Source organism: Corvus hawaiiensis, chromosome 2 (genome assembly GCF_020740725.1).
Source record: "Corvus hawaiiensis isolate bCorHaw1 chromosome 2, bCorHaw1.pri.cur, whole genome shotgun sequence".
Taxonomy (NCBI): Eukaryota; Metazoa; Chordata; class Aves; order Passeriformes; family Corvidae; genus Corvus; species Corvus hawaiiensis.
In genome coordinates, this window is record NC_063214.1 from 109,690,243 (window position 1) to 109,716,727 (window position 26,485).

General features: G+C 40.7%; 1 protein-coding gene across 9 annotated transcripts; it reads right to left on the reverse strand.

Annotated features, from left to right (window-relative positions):
• Positions 1 to 3,766: 3,766 nt before the first annotated feature.
• Positions 3,767 to 26,380, reverse strand: ACOT9 (acyl-CoA thioesterase 9). 9 transcript variants are annotated; one of them, XM_048287964.1, is made up of 16 exons: positions 26,207 to 26,380; positions 24,796 to 24,887; positions 23,236 to 23,262; positions 20,256 to 20,301; positions 16,477 to 16,647; positions 16,347 to 16,384; positions 14,237 to 14,320; positions 13,553 to 13,656; positions 12,687 to 12,760; positions 10,543 to 10,610; positions 9,997 to 10,108; positions 8,847 to 8,937; positions 7,992 to 8,077; positions 7,143 to 7,230; positions 6,807 to 6,957; positions 3,767 to 6,548 (listed from the first exon to the last, which is right to left on the reverse strand). In XM_048287964.1, exons 1-16 carry the CDS (start codon positions 26,218 to 26,220, stop codon positions 6,490 to 6,492), a joined length of 1,305 nt encoding a protein of 434 aa, XP_048143921.1. In that variant the 5' UTR covers positions 26,221 to 26,380; the 3' UTR covers positions 3,767 to 6,489. The 9 variants fall into 9 exon arrangements, with proteins under 9 accessions (XP_048143921.1, XP_048143937.1, XP_048143928.1 ...); XM_048287980.1 differs by lacking the exon at positions 26,207 to 26,380 and adding an exon at positions 25,831 to 25,932; XM_048287971.1 differs by lacking the exon at positions 26,207 to 26,380 and adding an exon at positions 25,802 to 25,925.
• Positions 26,381 to 26,485: the final 105 nt, after the last annotated feature.

Genomic DNA, 26,485 nt, shown 5'->3' on the forward strand with positions numbered 1-26,485 from the left:
TCTTAATTTCTGCAAAAATCTTGTGTGTTTTCCTTGAGTGTAGAAACTACAGCTAGAAAAGGGCCACTTGATTATGGTACATTTGTCTGTAGTCCAGAGTCAATAGCAGTAACCTCAAAGCCAGGAATAAGTTACAGTTGCTGAATTAAATTTCCAGTCTGTGTAAAGCTTGAAAACATCTTTCCAACTACTAAGAACATACCCTATACTATATAAATCAGTACATCTGCACTGAAAAAAACACAGCTCTGCTGGTTTATGTTGATTCAAGGGCTGAACCAGTAAATTTTTCTATGCTCAAATTTGTAGTGTATGTGCTGGTAAGATTGATTCTCCTTCACACTTCCTGAGTTAGATCCCTGTCCCTACACTGTTAACAGATGGATGTGGTGGACAGTGTCCTATGCCAATCCACTCATTAACTGTGGCTCCCACTTTTAAGGGAGTAGTTGTAGTCTTTCCCAAGATCAGTACTGGCATGTGATCAAAGGAAACTTTGTGGCTGATGGACGTGGATTTCTTCTTCCAAGGGAAAAGAACGTCCCCATGTAAGACATACTTGTGTGCACTGGAGAACCCTTTCCTAAGGATGTCATCTTGCTTCTTCCTACCTCTTCCTCTTTTTGACATGGTATTGTAGAGTCTGTGCAACTGGAAAAACAGCAACTGAAACATATGTCAGCTTTTCACCAGTCTTGAAAAGGTGACCAGCACCTTCGTGCTCCAGTCTGTACCACTACATTATTACTCTCAGTTGGATCCCACATGCCTGAGAACTCAGTTCCCCTTCCCTCACCAGACCATACAATTCTCTGCCCTATATACAGACACTTCACTACAGTTCTGTAGAACCAGGCCAGGACTTGGATTTGCACTGTGAAGTTACATGATTTTGTGGACTTGGTTGAGTATTGAGCAGCTCTCTGTGTTAAGTCACTGCAGACACAGAGCACAAGAGGCTGCTTCACTTCAGCTCTGATACAAGTAAGACCTACGCCCATGCCACAGGCAGAAGGAACCACAGCCAGAGCAAGCAGAGCTCTACTGAGCTTCCACCTCCCTGTCCCTGTGAGGTCTGGGGAAAGAAGGAGTCCCTCATCCCATCTAGATGGTAAGAGGCAGAACGGGATCAATGCCAAACCCCAAAGGCTGCTAACGTGCTGATCCAGCCTGTGACGGCAAAGACCAGAGGGCAGCATATAGAGAGGTGCTTTCTCACATGACTAGGATGTTAATCACCTTGAGTTTTACTCACCCTGAAGCACCAAGAGCAACACACAGAATGTTCAGATAACTCCAAGCCACTGCAGCGTGACAAATGTGGGCCCAGCTATTACACAGATATTCATCAGCAGCCCAAGGCACAAAACAAATACAACACTTGTGCCCCCTTTAGAAATGGTGCCTGTGCCCTGCTCCCCAGAGGCCTTGCCCACCTCTCCAGCCAGGTGGCTCTCAGTCACACCTGATGCTCTCCCAGCTGCAGGAACCTCAGTGGCACTGAGCCAGACAGTGACACCTGATACAGACACAGGTGAGGTACCAGCCACGTGTTGAACACACTCCACCCAGCCCAGGGCTCCTTGCAGAGCCCAGTGAGCAGTGAGTTACAGCAACAAAGGCACAGGGTGTAGCACTGGAGCACAGTCTGCACCACTACAGCAGCTGTCAAAAGCTGTAGAGACTGAGCCAAGAACAGAAAACAGCACTGAGAACACTTAGTGACTGAAGAAAACCGGGGCCATCTGCATGCTTTGTCCAGTGCAAATTTAGGTCCCAGAGCATAGCTGCGCCAACTTTCAAGGTTTTTATAAATGCACATTTATATTTTAAACATCCAGGAAGGGATGGGAGAAGGATTTTTTTTTAAATGCAGTTCAATGGGGATAAAAAGTATCAAGAGAAATAGGGAAGTAGTCCTTAAGCAGACTTGAGTTGTCATGTGATTGTACATGCTTGAGATGAACAAATGACAAAGCAGTCTGTTCTTCCAGTACTCTTTACCTGAGGTTTGAAATAGTGGAAAAATTAAATTTCATGGATCTCTGCTTTCCCAAACCCTGGGATATATTATGGGGCCTCTCTTGGAAGTGCATAAAATGTAGATGCTATTGTGAGCCTGTCTTCTCAACAGAAAGAGCAAAAATGCTCCTGTAAGGCAAGTAATGACTAATAACAAGACACAGTCTTCAACTTCCTCTGCTATTTTGGGCAAGCCTCCCACACCCCACTACTGCACCCTCAGCTGTTAAACTATATGTGGTGGTGAGGTCTGCAGCTGAAAGCCATCTCTCCAAGCAGGATGGATCTAGCTGAGACCTGGATGTCACTTCTAGAAGTATTGAAGAAGCATCAATTCAGATAATAATAATGGCACGGATTTTTGATGTTATTAGCTGACATAGCCTTCCTGAGTTACACCCAGGAAGGTTCCTTGCCCACAGAAACCTCTTCCTCTGCAAACTCAAGTGTATCCAAAAAATAACCACCACATTGCTGGGAGCCTGTACTGGTATTACATTTACAGTTAGACTCAATGATCTGACAGGTATTTTCCAATCTATTACCTATATGTAGGGAAATGGGCAGTGATGGCAGGCTAGCACAGCTCTTTTGAGAGTGCTATGGAGGTCATACATAGTTCTGGAAACCAAGTTGCTCTGCAGATCTCTCTCAGTAATCTGGTCTCAGCTGAGCTGAAATAAGCTGATGCCAGTCAGAGCAAGCTCTGTGGTGTGATTTATCTCTAATGCAGATGGCACCTGTCTTCTCAACAGAAAAAGCAAAGAGCTGAGCAGTTACCACATAGTGATGCCGTAAGGACCAGAACCTCTACCAATCTTCTTTCTGAGTGCCCCAAGCACCAATCCCCAGAGTCCCATTCCCCTTCTCCAGAAATCTCCCATTTCTGCTATGTAACAGAAGGGAAGCAAGGACCAGCCAATGTCCAGCAGTGCCTCCAGCCTCATGGACTGGAGCCCCACAGGGCTGAGGACCTCTGCTGGCAGAGAAGCACTCCAGTGTATTTTCTGTGCAGGTCTGGTCATCCAACTACACCTTCCACAAAAGGAGTCCCCAAATTCTCTTTCATGAAAGCTGAACATTTACCCTTTTATTTTCCTGTCAGCTTGTTCCTAACCCAAGAAGAAATGATCTCTCCTATGCCTAGTTAAGAACGCAGTCAGAGGAGAATCAGCAATCAAACCAGTGTCACCAGACAAAGGTTGGACTGGACGTGCAGTAAAACCCATTGACCATGCAGTGAGCTTAGAGCAGGTTTCTGAACTAGAACTGTTGCTCAGTGGCCCACGTTGCACCAGCTCCTGCAAACTTCTTCCCAGAGTGCTGAACCCCAGAATATAGCTGCAAAGGAATGGCCTGTATTTGAAAAAGGGCTACTAGAAGCTGTTACATGAAGTTTAAGTAACTAATTTTACTATTTTTTTAACCACTGAAAAATGAAAACATTTGAAACAAAGCACTCCTTTGAGCACTTAATTCAGCCAGTCCCACAGAAATCTCCTTTTATATCACTATTAAGTGAGAGGGCAAGGGGAGGCAATCCTGCTCCTCCTCACTGTATTCCAAGACATGATGGGCACAGACATTTGCTTCCTGCTACAGAGCCACAGTAAATTAATTCTACAGATAAGTTTACTATAAATAAAAATATTTTCTAGCAATTCCTTTAGGCTTCTGTGGTAATGGTTAGTCACCTACAGCAGTGACAGGTTGTATGTAAGTTGCAACATAAACCAAACATAAATTACTATCTTGAAATATTTTAATTCTAAATGTGAGATCTGAGAACATTTTTCTCACACACACAAAGGCACAAAGCAGCATGCATGCCTCTGAACACATGCAGCCTGTCACCAGAGAGGGTGACAGCTTCTCAGAGTAGAAAATGCATGAGTACATATACATAGCAATAAACAGAAAAGCATATATCTTTTACATATGTGTATATACACACACAAACACATTCTGCATGTCTGTACATACATTCTGTAACTACTGTCATTGTGCTATATGATTAAGTTATCATGAACTTTGAGAACACATCAATTTTTCTAGGCATCTTCATTTGTGGCATTCATTTTCTTCACTGTGTCCAGAGGTTCTGATGTCACACCTTCTTCCATAGTCTATTACCTCTTCTTCTCCTCTACAACCATTTCCCAAAGGCTGAATTTAGAAATTATGATAAATTCATCTTTAAATGCAGCTGAAAAGTCAGTAGAGGACAAACTTGATATCCCCTTAGCTTACAAGTGTTAAAAAAAGAGCGATCCAGGTAGGACCACTGGGTCAGTGATAAAAACCTGCAGGAGTAATACATAGTTCTGAAATAGATCCTTTCATTTCCTGCCTTCCTATTTATTTTTTAACAGTCACCACTGATCCCTGCAGGGAGGGGGAAGAAGCTCAGATAGAATTTCAGTTCTTTATTTGTGTGGTCAGTCTAATAGAGTCAGTTTTAAAAAGGAAAAACCCCAGGAAATACAATGTTATCTCCACAGCATCACAACAATTAAAGAAAAATATTTTAACATCATAGATGTTAACATCAAGATTTTAACGTAGAGCTGAGTCAGCACTGGAGTGTGGCTGAAGAGAGAAACTCTATGGAAGGAACCAAGAGTTTACTATCAGGGCAATGCATGAATCTGTTCTGGATCAGGCCACACCCCTGTGCCTCCTCTGGAAAGCCATCTAACTCATCCATTAACAGCAGCTGAATCTTAGGAAGGAAAGGCTGATGTGTAACATGCCGATTATTACAGTGGTCAATTACAATTCCTCACAGGAATAGCAAAGAGCTGTTAGGAGTCATGAACCTCATGCCATCCTAGCACCAACGGAAACTGGTCCTAATTGTGACTGTCTCAGGCTTTCTTACTCACAAATAAAAGCTCAACATGCTGCTTTATTTTACCAACCTGCTTCATGCATCTGTCCTGATTCACACAATTCCTATTTGCTGCATTCTCTTTTCAAAAGACTTTAAACCTCACATGGAAGCCAGAATCTGTTCTTGTGTATTGTAAGACATGACATTTCATCCATTTAACCACTGAGCCCAACTCCTCTTTGGCTGTCCTGATCAGTTAGGACATCAATCTTGACATGAAGGTACCAGAGATCCACGTTTGTGCTTGTGACATACTCACTACTAAAAGCTGATGCCTCCCATCCACTCAGCTTCCTGGTTTCAAGAAATTGGAGATTATTAAAACTTTCTCCATTACATCAGAAGTGTTTCAGTATCAAGTACTCTGTTCCTGTTATTTATTTGCCATAATTATGTCCACCGTGGTGTCCCCTCTATGGTGGGGAAGTACTCTGACCTTCACAGGTAAACTTGACAACCTTCAGAGCTGTGCAGTACTCATACTGCACTACAGTCCACTAAGAGTACAGATAAATAATCCAGCTGAGGAGGAGACTGTCCTCTAGCTGTACCACCCCTCAGTGGGATAAAGATCCTCCCATCATTCAGCAGCTGACTTGGGAGTTGCTCAACACAGATTCTCAGGACCCCTAATTGCAGCACCAAACATCACCATAACCATTTGGGCAGCATTTTACCTTTTTTGTTCCCAATCCTTAGTAAACCAAAATGTTCTGTTCTACAATGCTATTTCCCAGTCCCACCCAGTCTCAACAATCAGACCTCTAGTGCCCAGGCCATGAGAAGTAATTCACTAAGGAACTCAGAGTTATATATTAAAACAAAAAACAAAAAAACTTAGAAGAGGCTGGCAAGGACACAAACAGAACACCAGAAAATACCATCTGGCCGCCTCCTTTCATTGCAAAAATCAGTTTCCTCCCAAGGGAACATGAAACCATCCAAACAGAAGCTGCAATAACCTTGTAAAATCCACACTGATGGGAAACACCTGCTTTCCACTGTGCACACACTAGTAACTTCTGAGCCTCTGCTGCTGCTCAGATGCATGTGTCCTTGCAAAAAAAGAATTATGACCCTTAACCTAATTTACACAAGAATGTAGGTCAAATTGTTTCACTTGTGTTTATCTACTTACTGCACACCTTTTTCTGACAGAACTTCTATCCCTTATCAGGGAAACACAAAGGAGAGCTGCTAAGGGAAAGGCAGCAGATGGTGACAAGACAGCAAAGGTTGTAATGAGATCTCTCAAAGCGGACAAAGAGAGTCTACCCAAAGCCTAAGACTGTATTTTTTCAGCCTCTTTTCCTAGCACTGGCATGTAAAAGATTTCAACAAATTCTAATAGTAAAGAATAAAAAAAATCCAAATATATGCAAATACATAAAGAATACTAAAACAGCAGGGTTTGGTGCGGAGCTTGGGTTTGGTTGGTTTGGGGGTTGTTTGGTTTGGGGTGGTTGTGGGGCTTTTCTTTGAGTATTACAAGCACCTCTCCATTAGCCACCTCTGGTGACAGCTTTTGCCAAGACAGCATGCTGCTACACTGCTGAGGCAGCACCCAGTGCCTGTCAGATTTCTTTCATGACTGCAGTAAAGTGTCGCTTCCCATCTAAATACAACATGGACTCTGAAATAAAGCGGACAAAAGAGAGAACCACATTAGGAACTTAGTATCAATAGTGGGCAACTACAACTACACAGATTGGCAAAAATAAGAAGCAATCCACACTGTCATCAAAGCATAAAATGTACGTGGTTTGCCATGAAATCCTGTTAAATTACTCAAATGCCAACAGTTCGTCTATTAAAATGACCAGTGTTCCAAGAGAAAGAAATCCATCTTTTTTACAGAATTATGATGACAACATACTAATGGGATACTTGCCTCCATATGTTTTAGGTACAACTTGTGGGACCTCATTTTCTGATATAAATGTAAAATGGAAAATATTGGTAGTATGGTGCTCCCTGGTATTTGCATTGTAAACTTCACTGTGTACTCGAACCTGGATGTAGTTGTTTTCTGTATAACAGACCTACACAGTTAAAACGAGAGTTACAGCTTGTAATTTACCACCAGTGCTGAAAACTGTAACAGACTTCATTATAGCGTTTAACAAGGAAAGTCACACACTCTCATAACACAGTTCATTATCAGTGACTAACACTGGTGACAGCAAAGGCAAGGTTTGCTCCTTTTCAAAAGGAAATCAATTCCTACCTGTCCAGAAAGCAGTAACAAGGATCCAACTTCAACTGGCTTCTGAAACATGATATCATCAACAGATACGATAAAGGGTCTGGAACCCCTGAGGAAGCAAACAAGAAATTTATTTTTACGAATAAAAAGCATGTTTGAAGGCATTTAAAATATCTACTTGTCAGCATTTTAATGAAGGGTTACTAGAGAATAAATCTCTTCCTTAAACAGAGGCTACAGGAAGTGTTAAGGAGTTATGTCATCACTGGAGGAAATCTCTCACACCAATGAAGTACACACTAAGGACACATTATTGCACCATTATTGTATTTTATGACTTACACTTGCTAGACAATCTTCATGCCATCATTGCTCAGGCCTCAGTTTTTCAAGGACTGACACAAACCACTGAACTTTACTATGCATATTAACTTACATATAGACCTTTGCTGGGTGATGACTTCAGTCACACTTCCTAAGCTCAAGCAGTTACTAGAAGTTCAGAACCCATTCCTCTTGTATACTGAATGCAAAGATGTAATATTTATTTGATAGAGTGAATATGTTATATGGTTAAAAAGTCCATCTCAATAGCTTGGTAAGAGAAAAGACAACAGAAAAATCAATGTATTTTCTATCTTGACAAGTAACGCTTAAAACTCAAACTTCAAGGAGCAAGATGCCAATCTCTTTGTAAACATGACAGATGTTCCAAGTAGAGCAGCACTGTGCACTAATAGTGCATGATTCTACCAGACACCTAAGTTTTTTCAGCTCAGATTGTCATTAGGTTGGTTAGCTTGGGTTCCCAACCTCTGTGTATGTGCACAATGCTCTGGATTATATAAACATTGCAGATCTACAACTCACCCATAGCTGCAAGCAGTTGCCCATCCCAGTTCAAATGCCTTTCTCATGAGAAAACCCCCAAAGATCCTATTGAAGATGTTCCGTTCCTGTACATAGAAACAAATACCAAATTCTTTTCAAAGCCTTATGTTGAAGTCTGCACTCCACAGTATTTAACAGAAGTCCCAACACCTGAATATATAAAAAGCACTACTGAAATACGTATGTAAAATTGAAAATGCCCAAGGCAACTTTACTTAATAGGAGCTCCATTATCCGACTAATCTGACAGCAAAGGTAACAACTCAAAACTGTATCAGCAACCAAAGGCCAAATGTTTTGCAAACACTTTGCAAAGGAATTTCTTTACACAGAATGGACAGGCTGGTAAGAAAACAAGGTCATTAAAAATCATCCATTTTGCAGTGGTAATCCATACAAACAAAAAACTGGTGAAAGAAACTAGGCTCTAAATACATTGCAAGGACTGCAGAAGCCAAGTAAAATAATGGTTTGACTCATCTTACATGAAAATTCATAGAGTCACAGAATGGATTGGGTTGGAAGGGATCTTAAAGGTATCTCATTCCAACCTCCCTGCCATGAGCAGGGACACCTTGCACTAGACCAGGTTGCTAAGAGCCCCACTCAGTCTGAACGTTTCCAGGGATGGGGCACCCACAAATTCTCTGGGCAACCTGTTCCAGAGCCTTACCACAATCACAGTAAAAAACTTCTTCCTAATACCTATTCTAAACCTCTTCCCTTTCAGTTTAAAGCCATTACCCCTTGTCCTGTCACTATCCTTGTAAAAATTCCCTCTCAAAGATACTTCTCAAGTAACTTTCTGTAATTCATTAATATTTCTCAAAATACCTCAGGATGGCAAATCTGCAGGGCTTTTAGCTTTGCATCTTCCATCCACACTGAACTGGGTGGTAATTTACGACTCTTGAAACTCACTGTCCTTTGGAAGAGACAATAAACTTTACAGTCCACAGAATTAGCAGAATTCAGCAAGCCAAAAAAGTATAAATAGCAAATGCAGACACACACTAAAAAAAAAAAAAAAAAACCACAAAATCATAGAACACCATAATAAAACCCAAAACAGAAATGGTATCACTAAACACTGTTCCAGCTGACCTTGAAGCCTTATCTAAAGCTGTCCTTTGATTTGTTACTGCAATAAACCTATGCTCCTGATATTTCAAAAACTTCTGCTAATGTTCAAGTTTATGTGAATGAAGAGGCTTGAGAAAGGTACATGAAAGAAAAGATGAATCACAATCACAAAGTGCTCACTTTGTCAGAAAAGCTTTGCTCTGTTTTTTGTCATAATAGGAAATAAAAGCACACAGTGAGCTAATAGAATAATTCAACATCAAACATGCAGACAGTTTTTGAAGTTTTCAAACCCAGATGGAATGCATACAAAGTACAACTGCTAATTTTAAGGGAAAGCATGTCTGCCTCTGGTAAACAGACTTAAATTAACAACTGTATAGGCTAATAAGTTAAAATTATAAATTATCACAAATACAACATTGCACTAATGTAATTAGACATTGTTCTATCACTGTTGGCATCAGATGACTTCACACCAATCTCAAGTATAAGAAAAATATGCTAACAACTCCCTCAAATAATGTTGTCAGGTATTGTATTTAAAACACACTGCAAGGTTATTTGGCCAAAAGGCAGCCAGTTCCTGCCTTCACAGGTTTTTTAATTAGGTATCATGGCAGAAAACTGATTGTGCAAGTCATGACCATTCCATTCTCTTATTTGGTCAAACATCATTAACCTTTTTCCTCAAAATTATTCCTAACAGCTTGTTTAGAACAACAGAAGATTCTCCTAAGAACTGCATATGTCACAATAAAGTTTGTACCTGCATTTCAAATAAACTGCCACAGAATTTAAGTGTGCATTTATTCCAGACTACCCTCTTATGAGCACCCACTCAAAAGGCACTTTTCTCTTTGATAACATGACAGTTCTCCTTCACCCCTCCCCTTCTTGCCTTGTGTCCAATGTATTAAGGAATATATCATGGACAATGTTTCTTTCTTCTGCAGTGGGAGCCATTTTCAGTAAGGAAGCAGTGCTGAAATCAATCCTCCTCATCTTGTTCACTGAATATTAAAAAAAACCCATAGTATTAGAGTTCAAAGAAAACACAAATAATGGCTCTCAAGATTTTAACCTCAAATCAGCTGTCTTTCCATTTTTCCTTTTCCCCCTGCAACTTAAATCCTGTAACTTCATGGTCCTATAGATCCAAACAGAAATTTGGCTTTTAGAATTGACTGCATTGAAATAAAAATAAAGCAGAAATTCAGTAGTACCTCGGGAATGTGATGAAAAACTTCTATATGTATTTTATGACACCCACACACTGTTCCTACAGAAAACTTGAGTACTCTCCTCAAATACAGAACATATCTAACAAGAAACCCTACAGAACAATCAGCTTCAGGTTTCGCCAATGGTACAAGAACTTTACTTCCTCCCAGCTATTAAGTTGCAACTGAGGCAGATGTGCATACTACCAGGAAATACAACATACATTCCCCTTGCTTGAAGATTTCTTCCTCCTCAGGGCTCTCAGGAATGAGTGGATTAACAAACGCTGGCCTACGGACAGGAAGTTTTTTTTAAGTTACCAACTTCACAAGAATTTCTCCTGTAAATACATTATAACAGTCTTCCATTTTTACTCACATACACAGAACAAGATGAATGACATACTTCAGGTTATATGATAGAAATAAACATGGCTGCCAACAGAGTATCACATTAGCTTTAATTCTGAACAGGCAGCTAAGTGATCCAACCACTACCTACTGCAATCAGGAAAGAGAAAGTGACACATCCATGGTTCTTAAGAAGCTAAAATTGTACCCATAAATTATAATGAAGACTGTTCAAGAAGAAAGCTGTTCTGAAACTCAGCAAATGAAAACATGATGATTTACGATAGTCTAAACCAAAACTTGATTGGTACCACTCCTCCTGGAATAGAAGGAGCACGGTGCCGTAGCTAGCAAGTGTTTTTTATAATCTACGTGTTCCCTTGACAGCCTTATCTACAGCCAAAAGCTGTTTACCACGTGCACCACTTATCAAAGAGGATTATGACGTGCCTTGAGCACAAATTTCTGTTTGTTTTACTGCACGAGTAAGTTTACTTTAACCTAATTATATAACATTATCTTCACAAGTAAAGAAAAATGCTTATTTTCAAGAGTCATTCTTCCCCTTAATTTCTAATTATAATTTTTCTACTTTCGATATTTATACAAATGCTGAGAACAACATACATATATGTACATATACACACATGCACACACATACAGACCTGCTGAACAACTCATTTCTACTCCAGGCCTTTACTTGGGCTGCCAACAACAGGCAGAGAGGATCTTTTCTCTTAGAACAAGCTGCTCTTTCCTGGTTTGCTAAACCTCTGGGTTTTGGAGATCCACCAGCTCCTTCTCCATCACAGAGCTCATGTCCCCTCTCCTCAGCTCAGCACACATCTACATCAGATCTCCTGACCAAGCTCCAAGCTGCTGAGATGCAAGTTTGCTGTGATCCCAAAGCCACACAACCATGTTTCTGTGGGGCTACAGCCAACCTAACATATCCTGTACCTCTCTGAAGAGTTTTGACCCCACATAAATACCCTTCTTATATGGACAGAATGCTTCCAGAACACAGCCGGTCAGTGGCCACCTAGTTTGTACAACAGCCACTGGAGTTGGCACCTATCTGCACAAGTCCACGTAGGCTTGTCCTCAGTCAATCAGCTACTGAAGAATTAATCAAATTTGATGTAATTATTTCAAAAAATTAGTCTTTAAAATGGGAACCATAATATAATTGGATTTCTTAATGTACAGTATGTTCACTGGTTCTAGAAAAAAATCTGAAGAAAACCAACCTAGAAACTACTTCTAATTTATCAGGACTGCATAATTCTATCATGTAAAACCCCTTCATTAAACACAACCTTCTTTGGTAAGTACAAGCAATTATTTAAACCAATTAGAAACAGAGAATTGTTTATTACTTTGGCAGACTATACAGGAAAGAGATAAGAATTACAGCCAATTTTTTTGATGCTGGAGTCATAAATCTAAACTGCAACTGAGCAGCCTTTTATTCTAATGACCAAGGAATTATAGAGAAAGTAAAACCAGAAAAGTAACAAAATAAGTGTCTGGGGGTTTTTTAAGTTCTGCGTAATACTTACCAGTTCCATCTTAGTTACACAAGCAAGTTTTAACCGGAGTTATACTGATGACACCTATTGTCTATTAGGGAATTAATGGTATTGTTCACTCAAAGTCTACTTAACCACTGAAACTCAATCATTAACTACTAGAATGCAGGTGGGTTTCTGGCAGACTCGTTCACCACTTCTCATTCACTTCTGTGTTCATTCGGACCAGTCACTCAAACACAGAGAAAAATCTGTTAAAAAAAAGGGTCAGATCCCAAGACTACCAGCAATTCCTGGTATCATGACTGCTAAAATCAAGTCTGAAGCTTGTCACAGGAAAGTTAACACTTGCCAGCAGAAAGCATCAACTATGTGGTTTATTGATGACCTACATTATATGACTCCTACCCATACAGAGCAAGCTGCCATGTTTGCCACTTTCAGTACAGCAGAAGTTAGGAAACTTTTCCTGTCCTACAAATTACCGTGTATTCTCTGGGTCCCGGGCCACCATGACAAAGGTTGCATCTAACACAGGGCTGTAATCACCATCATGTAGCTAAAAGAGACAGGAAAAATATATTACTGAACTCTAAAATTGTAAATGTGCTTAGCGAACTGTTTAGTCGACATGAACTATTCAATCACACTGTTAATTCTGCTGACTTTCACATTCTGTCATTCCTTCCAACACCTCTTGCAATAGGTCAAAGAAAAGGAAATAGTTAAAACTTTCCTTTCAGAAATTCTACAATGTAAACATTTTCCAGGTTGTTAAAAACTTTGAGCTGCGAGGGGAGGAAATCAACATAGGCACTGTAAAAGGACCTGCTTAACCTTTACTGTGAGAAATGCCATAGCATTTTTTTTAATACCAAATTGCCACTAAGGCCAGCACTGTAAGGAGTTCAGACAAAAAAGGTGTAACATTATCTTCTACATCAGAGACTTTACTTCAGGAGAGCAACCGAATAAAAAAAATTTACCCATTTACCTGAATTATCACAGAATCATAGAATCACAGCACGATTTGTGTTAGAAGGAAGCTTAAAGACATCCAGTTCAAACACCCCTGCCATGGGCAGGGACACCTTCCAAGATCAGGTGGTTCAAAGCCTCTTCCAACCCAGCCTTGAACACTTCCAGGGATGGGGCATCTCTGCTTCTCTGGGCAACCTGCTCCCGTACCTCACCGTCCTCACAGCAAATAATTTCTTCCCACAATCTCATCTAAACCCATTCTCTCAGTCTGAAGCCATTCCCCCCTTGTCCTGTCACTATATGCTCTTGTAAATTCCCCCTGAAGCACGTCATGCCTGTCGTAAGATGGAGAGAGGTCACAAGAACCAACCTGCAGCATGTGCATCTTCACTTCCATAGAGGTCTTCCCAACCCAAGAAACATTGCCTGTGAATTTGATGTCACAATCTGGATGTATAATCTTCTGGCACAAATCTACAAGACAAACATTAGGGGTTACTGGAGACAGATCACTCACAACTGTCCTAGAATGGCCAGATTCTCTAGGACCTTTATGTGATCTGAAAGTGGCAACACACACAAAGACAACCCAGAAAAGACAGTTGTTGCAAGGGACCACACTGCTTGTCTGCAGTTTCTGCCCCTGCAGACTTCTGAAGCCAGAACGGGAGTAGGAAGCAGGCACACAGGTGGACAGCAGACTCAAGGAAGTGCTCAGCAGAACAGGCAACACAGGCAAGATCCACCAGGATAAACACAGTGCAATAATGAAGCTAGGAACCTGCATGCCAAAATAAAACTAAGCACAAAAGTGCAGGAACCATGGAAGTCGTATTTTGAAGGGAAGTGACATATGAATGCTGAAAAGCATCTATAAAACCCCCTTCCCATCTCCTGTCAACAAAAGCCACAAAACTTCAAAGATAAAATAAGATGAAGTGAACAAAACAGGAGTGAAGAAGGTATCCTCAATAACAACCATGGGAAGGCAGTAGCTGGTGAAAGAGTAAGACAAGCAGATTCAACTATTTTTATTTACTAAATTGCCACTTACTGATTTTATCCACCAGAGCTGTGACTATGGATAAAGGAGACCTTGGCTGCATTTCCTGCTTGGTGTGAGTGTAGCAAATAAGAACTGTGAAGAGACCAAAAATGGAGTCAGCTCTTTAATAAAAACATAAGTGGAACAGATCAAAGTCATCTTTGCAAAGCGTAAGAGGTACCTGGAAAACACAAACTAAAGTATCCTACTACAGGAGAGCACACCTTCCACATTTTCATGTATGTAACACATGGGACTGTTATAAAGAAAACAGCAGCAGATGTCTCAGTTTTATGCATATTTACTTACTACAAAGATAAATTTAACTAAGCATTTGAAACCAGCTCATCACTTGACTTTCAATCCCACAATCTCTTCGCTCTACCTCTGCAGCTCCCTGTCTCAGACTCTTCCTACGTTCTATTTTGATTTCATGGAGGCTGTCCAAAGATATATGCTATCTGAGGACTTTTTAAATACTGATTCCTTTCAAGAGGTGGAGATTAAATAAACTGTGCCTTACAGGCATGAAAACATAGTCAGAGGTATTTATCACATTGCAATTACTACTAGCTAAACCATACTTAAACTAATTAGGTTTGCTCATAAGAGCACATCCAAGTAAACAGACTCCTTGGAGTAATTCAAGGCTGCAAAGATATATTTTTTCCTAGTGCTCATGTAATTTTCACTCAACACAGATTTTCATTTTCAAAAGTATCTGTCTTCTACTTAGTGAGATAAGAGAAAAAGAATCCCCATATGGGCCATTCACTTCAGAGTTGGACTTGATGATCTTTGTGGGTCCCTTCCAAACCAGAATATTCTGTGTTCTGGAAGATCTCTATCCTTCCAAGTAATCTAAGATGCTTTTTCCCTATGTTTACTGAAGTCACAATTCTAAAACCTGTTAGGCTTATCAACTTACATCATTATGACTACCCCCAATATTGTCTAATTGGGACAGAATCTTGATTAACCCAAAACAATACATCCCCAGTGGAACTGACTGGAGCCCAGTATGACTGCAAACAAGGCAAAGAGATTCTGTGCTTTCAGAGGAAAAAAGTAAGATCTTCACAGATTTCTGGGCAAAATAAACAAGGTACAGAATGAAAAACAGGCTCATGTCATCTTAACAATGGAGGGTAGCCAATAGTTTGATGTCTCCTTTTCTAATTCAGGACAGATACTGAAGCCAGTATCTTCCGCCTCCCAGGAAGAAATATCAGTCATGCAGCTATTTTGTCTATCCTCAATAGACATGCATTCATTTCCTTCTCTGCCTTCCTCAATTTTGTCCATCTGGACTTTCAGAAGGAACAGAAAAAAACTGTTTTATTCACAACTTTCCCTTAATAAGCACTTAATTCCTTGTCAAAAACCTCCATCAAAAAGCTCCCAACCAGCTACAGAACTTGGATGAAGGAGGAAATCACCTGGTGATGTTTTAAAATAAAAGTATCTCTCAGCTCTATTAACAACCTCACACTTGTAATACAGAAGTCAAAGATCTTGAACTTTTCAAGATCACAAATAAATAAAAGGAGAAAAAAATTAAGAAAGTTAACTCATGAAACAACTGAGTTGGTTTTACCCTTAACAACAATTTGCAGAACCCAAGAATATACACCAATTGTTTTTAATTTGTTCTCAGTGGATACATTACATTATTTTCAGATTATACTCTCTTGTCCCCAAAGGGATGATTAAAATATTTGCATCTTATTATCTGTTGGGGCTTGTGTCAGTTTTTGTTGAGGTTTTTTTTCAAGATTAAAAAAAAAATCGAAAGTTTTCATTTTCAAGATGCACTCAACAAATTTTCTCTAAGTTCACATTCAATGGAAATTCATAATGTAGAATCACTTTTCAGTAAATTACTTTTGTAGCTGGTCCTTTAAAAATCTGACAGAGGTAGGAAGCTGAACAATTTTGCTTCCACCTGTTCTTTATCATCCTTCCTTCTCTTTCAGTACCAGTGTCTTCTTTTTTTCCTTCCCTTCTGCAATAGCACAATTATGGCTTTCCCTCCAAGGTCATACTGTGCCACACCAAACAGTGCTCAGCAGTAGTCAAATTCACTTTGTGCAGCCTTTACAAGGGCATAGGTACATACCTCCTAAACTGTCAAGATCTTCAAGTATCCTTCCAAACCTGCAATATAGGGGTTTGACAATTAAATATCTACTCACATGGCAAACAGAAGTTAACAGTTTCCTGTACGTGTAACATGGTTGCTTTGTTACCTTACACTGTTCTGTACATTCAGGTACTTTTCTCTTATTTCAGGCTGACTTCCTAGAGGTAGAATAACTTCCAAGTAGCTATCCTTCATTCTCCTAGGAGGGAGATCTTCCTGCCGTTTTGCCAGTAAAGTATGAAGAGCTTTTCTTTCTTGCATTGCTTGCACATGATCCCTGGTAAGAAAAAAACCATTATTCTGAAGTACAACAGAACCACAGCCCTAGCTAAAAGATGCCACATTGGTGATTGTCAAAGTTACAACCAAAATGTAGCAGAAATAGCAAGACACAGTGAGCGTGCCTTGAATAAAAAGTGAAACGCACAAAATGAGAGGTGCTAAGCAAGACTACTGCAGAAATCTTTGAAATAGTTAGTACACAAGTGGTAAGCACACACTTCACACTAATGAGATTAACAAAATGCATCTAATTCTGAATGCTACCAAAATGGTTCCCCTTGAAAAAAACAGATCAGACGTAACTAAAACGATGAGGTTTGGTGCATATTCATGTCTTCCATAGCTACAGTATCACAAATCATCTCACACTGCCAATTTTAAAGGACTGACCATCAATTTACAATCTCTCCCAAGAAGTAAAGTAGATGTACAGTGTTGGCTAACACTAACAACAAGAGAACTAATCTGCTAAGACTTGCCACCATCCACAGGTGAGCTCCCCCTCTGCAGCATCAGTTCTAACAGCAAGCTAAAAGACAAAGAAAACTAACCTACTTCTCTTTCTCTCTTCCCACCCAGACATCTTAAAATTATACAGGAAAGTTACAGAAAGAAACAACACAGAAAAGGGAGAACTATTCCTTCAGAGTTGCTTTTCTGGCACCACCAAGTCAGAGGGGTTGCAACTCTCACAATGGAGAAGGGGCCAACTTATTGTCACTTCTTTCCAATCTACCAAATGGATTCCTTGCACAGGTATCTATAAGATGTAACAGTCTTGCCCAATATTTTCCCTTATGTGTTCCACCCAAGTTCCCTCCCCTTAGAAGTGCAACCTGACTGAATAATGCAAGTATTTCCTAACATCTCTAGAATCAATACCCATCTATCAAAAACCTAGGGGTTAAACATGCAACAGTTCTGGTATAAAGCCATAGAGTATGCAAAACTATGGATCCATTTCATAGAGCATGAGAATGCATGAAACACTAAGCAACCAAACTTAATGTTAAATTTCTGGATGTGTGCCATTCCTTCAGTTGTGCATGCTGCATTGCTGAGATCTCAGTGACACTGTGTTAAACAAAACCAATTAAAAAAAAAAAAAAAAAGAAAGAAAACAACAGAAAACCTTTTCACCAAAAAGAAATTTTGTCTTAAATTTTGACTTTGTGTGAATTCTGGGTATTAGCCATTTAAAATGAAAGCTTACTTGGCTTGAGTATTACTTACGAAAATCAAGCTTCAACATATTTATATTCCCTCTTTTCTGTTTAACAAGTTTCAGGGAAATATGAATAATCCATGATCAAAAACAGTGAAAGTCAAGCAGAAAACTTCTGTTAGTTTCATTTGTTTGTTTGAAACATAAGATGTGGTTTACCTCATCTGGGTAATGTGACTACCATGGAGTTCAGAGGAAACAGAAAGATAACAACCTCCTCCAGAGGGTTAACATTTGAAGTTATGTCACTGCATAGAAATGGAATATACTAGATGACTAAAGAAAGATGCAATGTCCAAGATGATGCATCTTCATGCTTTTTAAAAATGTTTTTTCCAAGGTCTTTCAGTGAAAGGCTTAAAAAGAAATTAATCAGAAAGTAAATCAGAAATTTGTCTATAAAGAAACCTAACAATAACTATATTCAACTATATTCTGTTTTCACCAGTTCCATCCTGGGTCCTCTGAGGTCAGCAGCAGAATTCTTCTTGACTTCCACTTCAGAATATGCTCTTCAATATGCAGAAGTATTGGGCTCAATGTAGTAACATTTGTCAACAGACAAATACTGTTACACACTGCAGTACTAGTTTAACAGTAACAATAAGTCATCTAAGTATTAACTTACACCTGCCCTAAACATTCTGAGAAATGTTTACATCTTTCTGAAATGGCCACGATGCCATCTAGACTATATTTAACAATGAACAGATTAATAGTTTTAACTACAACTGAAGTACAAAACCAGAATAAACACATAAGCAAGATATATCTTTTTAATAACAAATGAGTACAAAATGCCACTGGCTTTTACAAGAGACACCACAAACCAAAGTCTCCTTTTAGCAAAATTAATGGCTGAAGATGTTCCTCCAACATGCATCCCTCCTCTCTCCCAGCATTCCAGATATATGTACATCAGTCCTTCCCTAGCTCCCTTTTCAGGACCCCTAAGCTGTTCTTTCAAATATTTCCCCTTCAGTCATTCTGTGGCCTAACTCACTTAAATCCCCAGCTGTTCATTCTCCACATGTATCACCTCTATTACTCCATTTTTAAAGTGGGCTCTCAAAGGCTACATGATCCATGTCCTCCAAACCTCTCTGTACTAAATCGGTCATTCTCAAGCACTCCCATCTGTGGTCTCCCTGGCATTACTTCTTCATGGTAGCTGAAGGATTCAGTACTCTGCAAACCATTTCTGCTGTATTTTGTACAGCACAAGAGAAGTATCTATCTGAGAAAAACACTGCTGTGGTGATCCTGGTGTCAGTCTGCTCTCCCTCCAGGACAGGAGCAGTGGGGATAAAAAAAAAAAAAAAAAAAAAAGAGATGGAAGAACAGACTTAACCAGAGCACTCTAAAATCTCAATTTTCAAATGGTATTTCCATATGACATCGTTCCTCCTCAGCCGTTCTGGGGTGTGGGAAAGGCTTTTTCATAAACAATTTCTAGAGCCCTTTCTAGCTGACTGGATGAAAAGTTCAAGCCCCCTCATGCTTAGATACTACTCTTACTAAGCAAAAATCAGCTTCCCAGATTCAGGCATTCTTGTTAGCATGCCTACAGTTGTGTTCAGATAAACTGAGTCAGAAGACCTGGACACATCAGACACTCCACCCAGGCAAGCCTCTCTTCATTTCCCTATCACTGCACAAAGTGGGAAAGAAGAGCTCAGCAAACACAGCCAAAATTAACAGTAAACATGGGACCAACCAAACTGCAATACATAATTCCTCCAGACTGCTATACCAACTTTTCCAGACTGTAACAGTAGAGTGTTACAGTCAACTCTGGCTTATTCAGTGCAATAGAGGGGGAGGAAAGTAACTTGAATAAAGCCAAACCAGCAATTATTTAAAGTATATGTCAATTAATCAAAAATTAAGTTAGAGCAGAAAAAGGAAATGCTCAAAATGCTCCTGATTAAAGAGATTCTGATCCCAAGCTGACAATTTTCCAAAGTGACATGGGTGCCATTTGGAATGCAGCCTGCTACACAGTGAGCAAGCTCAGCTGCCTCTGAATCCAGCGCAGGATAAATCCACCACATGAGCAATCCACCTAGAGATAACTCAAGAGGTAACAGCAACACAGCATTGTCAGCCAGACTCTACAGCTCGTAACTCCCGTTGGATTTAAAGCTAGTGGGACAATCTTGTAAGCACCAAGATGAGGTATTTTGTTTCTGCCAGAAAAATCTTAGAAGTTTGTGATCCACAAAGTACCAATTCAGAAGCCTTGCTTCAATTACCTTTTAGTGGGATCTTTTTCTTCCCTGGCCAGCAAGCTAACTATTGGTAACTTCCACTACCACAACCCTGAGCTCCACCTTGGTTTCACAAATGAAGTCAAATATATGTAATGCACACTGTACCTCCAGTTGGTAGATGCTCCCACTATATCCCTCAATTTCCTCCGCACTGGAAAAAAAAAAATCAAAGCAAATCAAGCTTAGTTCTGCAAGTGATAAACATGAGGTTGTGTTAAAGGCACAATTCTCATCCCAGAACAGGAAAATTAAGCAAATTCATGCAAATAGCAGCCCAGAAACAAAAGTTTGGCCAAATTCACTGCTGCTGTTAGTAGGCATATCACAGGAATGGGTTGAGTAACATAATGCCACAGCTTATTGCATATGGTCAACAAAGAGTATTTGTTAGTGCAATCAGTCACCTCCAGTGCTAATTAACAGCTGAAAGACAGCATGGATCAAGATTAGATTGGGGAATTTTGATGTGAAAATATTACAGCCTAAACACAAACTGTGGAGATAACACAAATCAGAAAGTCGTAAAAGAACTTAAAAGGGAACAGTGCAGCTGGGAAACAGGGAATGAGGAGAATACCAATTAAATAATCCCACCCACAAAGGCAGGCAGTATCAGCAGGCTGGTTCTTGCGAGCAGCGTTTCATAGCCCAAATTTTTAGCAGTCTGAAAGAACACAGTGTTAAGACACTGAAGACAGGTCTATAAAATTTATTCTGGCCCTGTTTGTACCCTCAGACTTAATACTAGTTCTGCACAGGTTTCTCCTAAATTTCAAGAATAATCTGCATAAGCATCTTTTCTACTCTTTCTCAGATGAGATTATTAAGTGTGCTAAGGTCCCACCAAATCTACCAAATTACCCCATGGCTGTTAGGCATGTGAATGTTGGCTATTTGGAAACACCTGAAAACAAGTAGCAACAATTCCCAAGCTCAGAATAGAAGTTGAGAATTGTATAGAATTGTATTGTGTTGTATCCTTGCTTATTTACAAAGATTTTTTTTATACAAAGAAGTTCAAATATTAGGACAAAATAGGGATATATCAAGGAAGAGCAACCAAAAATAATCCAGAATTTCATGGTGAAATTGAAAGAGGCTGCTGGTGAGTCACAAGCTAATCCTTTATCAGGCTTGTCGTTTTTCAAGCTAAATGCCTGGTCAGAGTATTCACAGTGATCAGCAAGCTGTCCTATAAACCCTGGAGCGAGTCTAGCTGATTCCTAGGATTTAAATCACATTCCACTCTCTAGGCCAGATCTACTCAGCTCTGCTCCCCTCCTCCTCAGTCACATCAGCATCTGCCCAAGTCCCCCACACCACCACCACTGCTATACCCCAAACCTCCCCTTCCCTGTTCCTTCTTCTGCAGCACCCTCAGCCCCTGTCCCTACACTCCCAGCCTATTTCTATTCTGCCTGCCTGCTAGAAAAGCACCAGCCTGAGCCAGAGGCAGGCAAGGGATTGACTGGCAGCCAGCACATGGATCCCAGTGACTCACCAACAGACAGCAAACAGCAGGCTCTGTGGCTGACCCCAGCTCTAGCTCTGGCACCCTAACAAACCTCTGATTTGGAAGCCAATTTTCAAAAAGTTTCTGGAAATATGTTTCTCTTGGAGACTGGTGGCTCATCTATTTTGGCTGACATCAAACAACAAAAGGTTCTGGAAGAAGAGGAGGACAAGAAAATAGGCAGGCAGAGACAAAATAAAATAGATTACTTAGGCCTCGTTTCTTTACAAAATTAGGCTAAACACATGTTTTGAAATTAGAAGACTTCTACAACTAATTCTAAGAACAAAAAAAAAAAAATTCAGTGAAAGAACCTGATTGAAAATCTTGAGAGTTGATTTATTTTGGAAATAGGGAAGGTCTGATTCCTTTTTCCTTAAGCAGCAGGCTTGCTTACAGAATAGGGATTACTTTCTTGTTACTCATACTCCAGCTGTGAAGCTACCATAGCATGCATTTGATCAATACAGCGTCAGCAGAAACACTGTTATAGCTTCTAGAACGCAAAACCTCAATTTTTCAACAGTGTGCAGACTGTGCTGGGATGGAGGGGGAATAAACAGCACTTTCTCTTTGCTTGCACTAAGTTCATCTTCCTTTTCAACTCCAGAGGTAAAAAGCTCTGAAAAAAAATCTTGGGTCCAAACCTGCAAAAATGTATATAAGCTGTTAATCCCATTTAACACATCTGCTTTCTATTTTAGGTATAAAAATAAGTATTTTTCAGGCTGAGAACACATAGAATTTTTATCTTAATAATGAAAGGGACAAAGTGTGAAGTGTTTCTAAAATGCTGTCAAGCAAAATCTAGTCCATTTTACAGCTCATAAGTATATAATTTTTCTCTTTTTTTTTTCTCCCTGCAAAGACTATATTGCTCTTCTTGATATTAGAAATTTAATTAACAACAGAAATTTAAGTAAGAAAATTAAGCACGAAAATCTATAAGCTATTTCTCTTATTTGAAAAATATCCTAAATATGCAAAACAGTTATAGCAAATGGGACTTCTCCATCATTATCATGTTGCATATTTCACAGTATCTCCTAAACTGTGATCAATGGATCATCAATGCCAGAGCAGCAGGCTCTGAGTTTATCTGCACTGTGGAAAAAGACACGAGGAGGGCAGCTGAACAAGATCACTGCATTCATCTCTACCAGTCAGATCCATGCCCCTCATGCTGGTGCCTCCCCAGCTGCATCCAGGTTCAGAGAGACCACCAGCTTTGGTACAGAGCTTGGTCTGGACTTAGGTGAAAGACGCAGATTCAAATGCCTAAAATGAAGCCAAGTACTGCAGGAGCTGCTGCCATGAGAGATTTTGTATCCACAAGCCTCTGAGGAACGTATTATCCAGCACTGCAGACAGAGTATGCTGACAGAGATTTAGTGCAACAACACTGCCACAATTAATACCAGGGCCATTCACCAAAGGGAAAGGGGCTTTAAGCAAGTTAACAGAGGATAATAATGGCACTTCATTTTTCATCAAAAAGTAAGGAAAAACGGTAGCTGAGTAAGTTTAGTGTTATAGCAAATATTTTAGTATGTACAAATTACCACAACACACCATTATTCACATGAATGGGTGACTGTCCTGTGGAGTACAAAACACAGGTTAGATTAACAATGAAAAGAAACAATGCATTTTACATCTAATAGGAGTCACTTGACTATTCTACCTTCTTCAGTTCCATTTAGGCACATGTTCCTTAATTTTAGTAACTGCAGGCAATCTATCCTTGCCTGAATTACAGTCAGTGTCTTCTTGGTTTCAACTCAGTTTGTCCTTTCCTTTCAAGCCAGCTTTCCAGTTCCTTGTCTACCAACTAACTCTGTGTGGTATCTGCTTGCAGTGTAATCCCAAGCAGTTTTCCAAACTTAGAGCTACCATGTACTGTTGACAAACACTGTTAACTTTAGAGTATCTGGAGCACTTTTCAAGAAATGGGATGAGAGCTTTTCAGAGGAAAATTCCAAAGTCCTGTTTTGTGTAGCCTTTCGGAGAACCATAGAAGAAGTGAAGGCATTCACAACTGGAACCCAAAGTTGTGAAAAGGAAGCATGTGAAAAGCTAGTAAGAAAAAGTATTTGGTGTTTTGTGAAAGCATGGATACCAAATTGAAGGAACATAGTTTACATATCAGCAAAACTCTGAATTTTAACCATTTTGAAACAGAATCTCAAATGCTTACAGTTATTGTAGTCCACAAAATATTAGTACCCCTTGGAGTACCAGAATGACCTCACTGTTTCACTATTTTTATTGGTCTTCTAGGTTGTATCATTATCAAATATCCAAATAAACAAGTAGGGCAAGTTGCAAGTATGAGACATTCTGTATCCTTGCTTCTCTCCTTTGACCTCCTAACTTACCATTTGAAAACGAAAATAAGTTCTCTAACAACAAGTAACTCTCATTTTCTCTTTTACTGGATGACCAGTAACTACTGGTGACTTCTGTTTAGAGAACAAAGTAAAAAATAAGATCTCAGAAATAAGCAGTACTCCATGAAGGAATTATTTGTACCTGGTTCCAGCCTTCTTCCTCCTGCCCTTTTCTCAGTACAAGGGATTAGAATGCAAGAAAACATTTTTTAAAGCTTCTGAAACAGGAGCATTATGGTTTATTACTATTAGAGCACTGAAACAATCTTTCAACACAAAGTTCTATTGACAAGAGCAATTTCACGAGGCAATGCTGCTGATCCGATTAAAAGATTTCTGCAAGTTTACAAAATTAACAGGATTGAAACATTAAAAGTTCTGTAAGACTTTAATTCCACTCAGTTCCCCATTTCTTGGCCATTCTCTCCAGTCTCATTGCACCTGCCTGTACTACACTGACTTTCTATCAAGAGCAGCAGTTATCCTGCCAGAAAAGAACCAAGCTCCTCCAAGGCTGAAGAACCACAGGAGCCTCTAAATGTGAATTTCAATGATTATGCATATTTGTGCCATTCACCTCCAAACAACTGTCATTTTCTGCTGCTTCCTAAACACACCATGAGCTAACAGACAAGGGCATGTTCATTACCCAAACCATATAAATACATGAAGGGACACCACCTGAAGAATAAACTCCCTAGTAACATCATTAAATCTTCTGGATTACAGCCATTTACTTTACCTTCAGACATGTCAGGAAGCCCTGGGGAGCCACTGATCCCAGAAGTGAGTGTCCTAGCCAGAACAGAAGGAAGCTTCCTCATGATGCACAACCTATAGGCAGAGGAGAAGAATTTAGCGTTATTAAAAATAATCCCATGGAAATAATTTAGGACTTAATTTGGAATTATGCTGATGACTTCAGAAACACCAGTCCTCATTTTCAGCTTGATTTTTAGAACTAGATACAATCAGTACAACAGTTCCAAGACAGTTGAAATTCCAACACCTATTCTTACCTAAAAGCAGGAAAGAAGAATGTTTCACTGATGCCCTGAGACAACCAATTTAGACCCAACACCAGCTTCTGCCCTGTAGCACCTTAACGCAGATCAGGTCCATGTGCCTCTAGGAAATCATCTATGACCCAAACCATACACTTCTGCACTTGGCTGGTTCACACAGCAGCAGAAGGAGGAATATCCCAAGGATTTCACAAGGTCTCACAAGCAGTCACATTCAGCTAAGCCTGGTCTTCTCCTCCATGGCTTAGTACTGCAGCAACTCAAAAAAGCTTAAAGTGCAGGATATAATCCTCTTAGCCATTAAGCAAGAAGGGACAACCATGAAACCCTTCAGAGAATGTAATCCACCCACAATTCACCAAGTGTTCTACCAGGTACTAGCCAGCACTACTCCTCCAGGCAAGCATTAACTGTGGTAACACAAAAACACACAGAGAGTGTGTAAAACCCCTTCTGATAGTTCACAGCATCATCCTGACAAGGAATATAGATTGCTAGTCCCTTAATTTTCTTCCTCTGGGACTGGAGTTTCACCTCAAAAAAGGAAAGGTGGCAAGTCCTCAGGCACCAACAGAAAAGCAGGGCCATTTACACATCTCTCTCTACTTCATCTCCACATATGTATCATGTACACACAAGCTTTCTCTGTCTGCAGATACCCCTGGAGGCCTTAAGAGAGTAAAAGGGAACACACCCACACCAAAAAAAAAAAAAAAAAAAAAACTCAGAAGGCATCAGAGTTCCGTATGCACCAGTAATGACGTGAATGACGATGGTGAAACGCCTCTATGATTGCTGCAGCCTCTGGGCTCGGTGTGTCACGGCGCAGCCAGCAAACGCCTTCCCGCTCCAACTGCACCCCGCAGGGCCCCCTCACGCCCACAGCCCCGGAGCGGCCCGGGCGCCGCGCCCAAAGCCGCGCTGCCCGCGGCGCTGCTCAGGTATCGGGGTGCCCCGCCCCGGCCGCGCCCCGAGCCCCTCACGGCGGAGCGCGGCGCGGCTGCGGGGTGAGGGTTGGGGCACGGCCTCCCCTCCCCCGCCCGGGCTCGGACCCCGCCCCGCCGGGGGCACCGTCTTCCCCCAGCCGCCATTCCCCACCCGGGCCGAAGGACGTGGGGGCCGCCTTACCGGGTGGGCAGCATGGTGCTCGCCGGGGCTGTCAGAGCGGGACCGCGCCTGTCCTAGCCACACAGTCCTCCCACAGCAGCGGCTCGCCGCGCACAGAGCGGGCTCCGGGCCGCCCGCAGCTGGGAGCCCTCGCCCTGCCCACCCCTGGATCCCCGGGCGGCACCGCCTGGCCTCGGCCTGCCCCGTCTCTCTGTGCCCGCGCAGTTTGGCCTCTCCCCGGGGCGGAGGTTGGAGCAGGACAGCGTTAGTAGTCGGGCGGGCGCGGTCGAGCGGGCGGGC

Coding starts and splice junctions, on each gene's coding strand:
- ACOT9 (XM_048287964.1), bottom strand. Junction 10,611..12,686: donor CGGGACCCAGAGAATACACG/GTAATTTGTAGG, acceptor TCCTGTCCGTAG/GCCAGCGTTTGTTAATCCAC. Junction 10,109..10,542: donor AATCTTCAAGCAAGGGGAAT/GTATGTTGTATT, acceptor TTTAATATTCAG/TGAACAAGATGAGGAGGATT.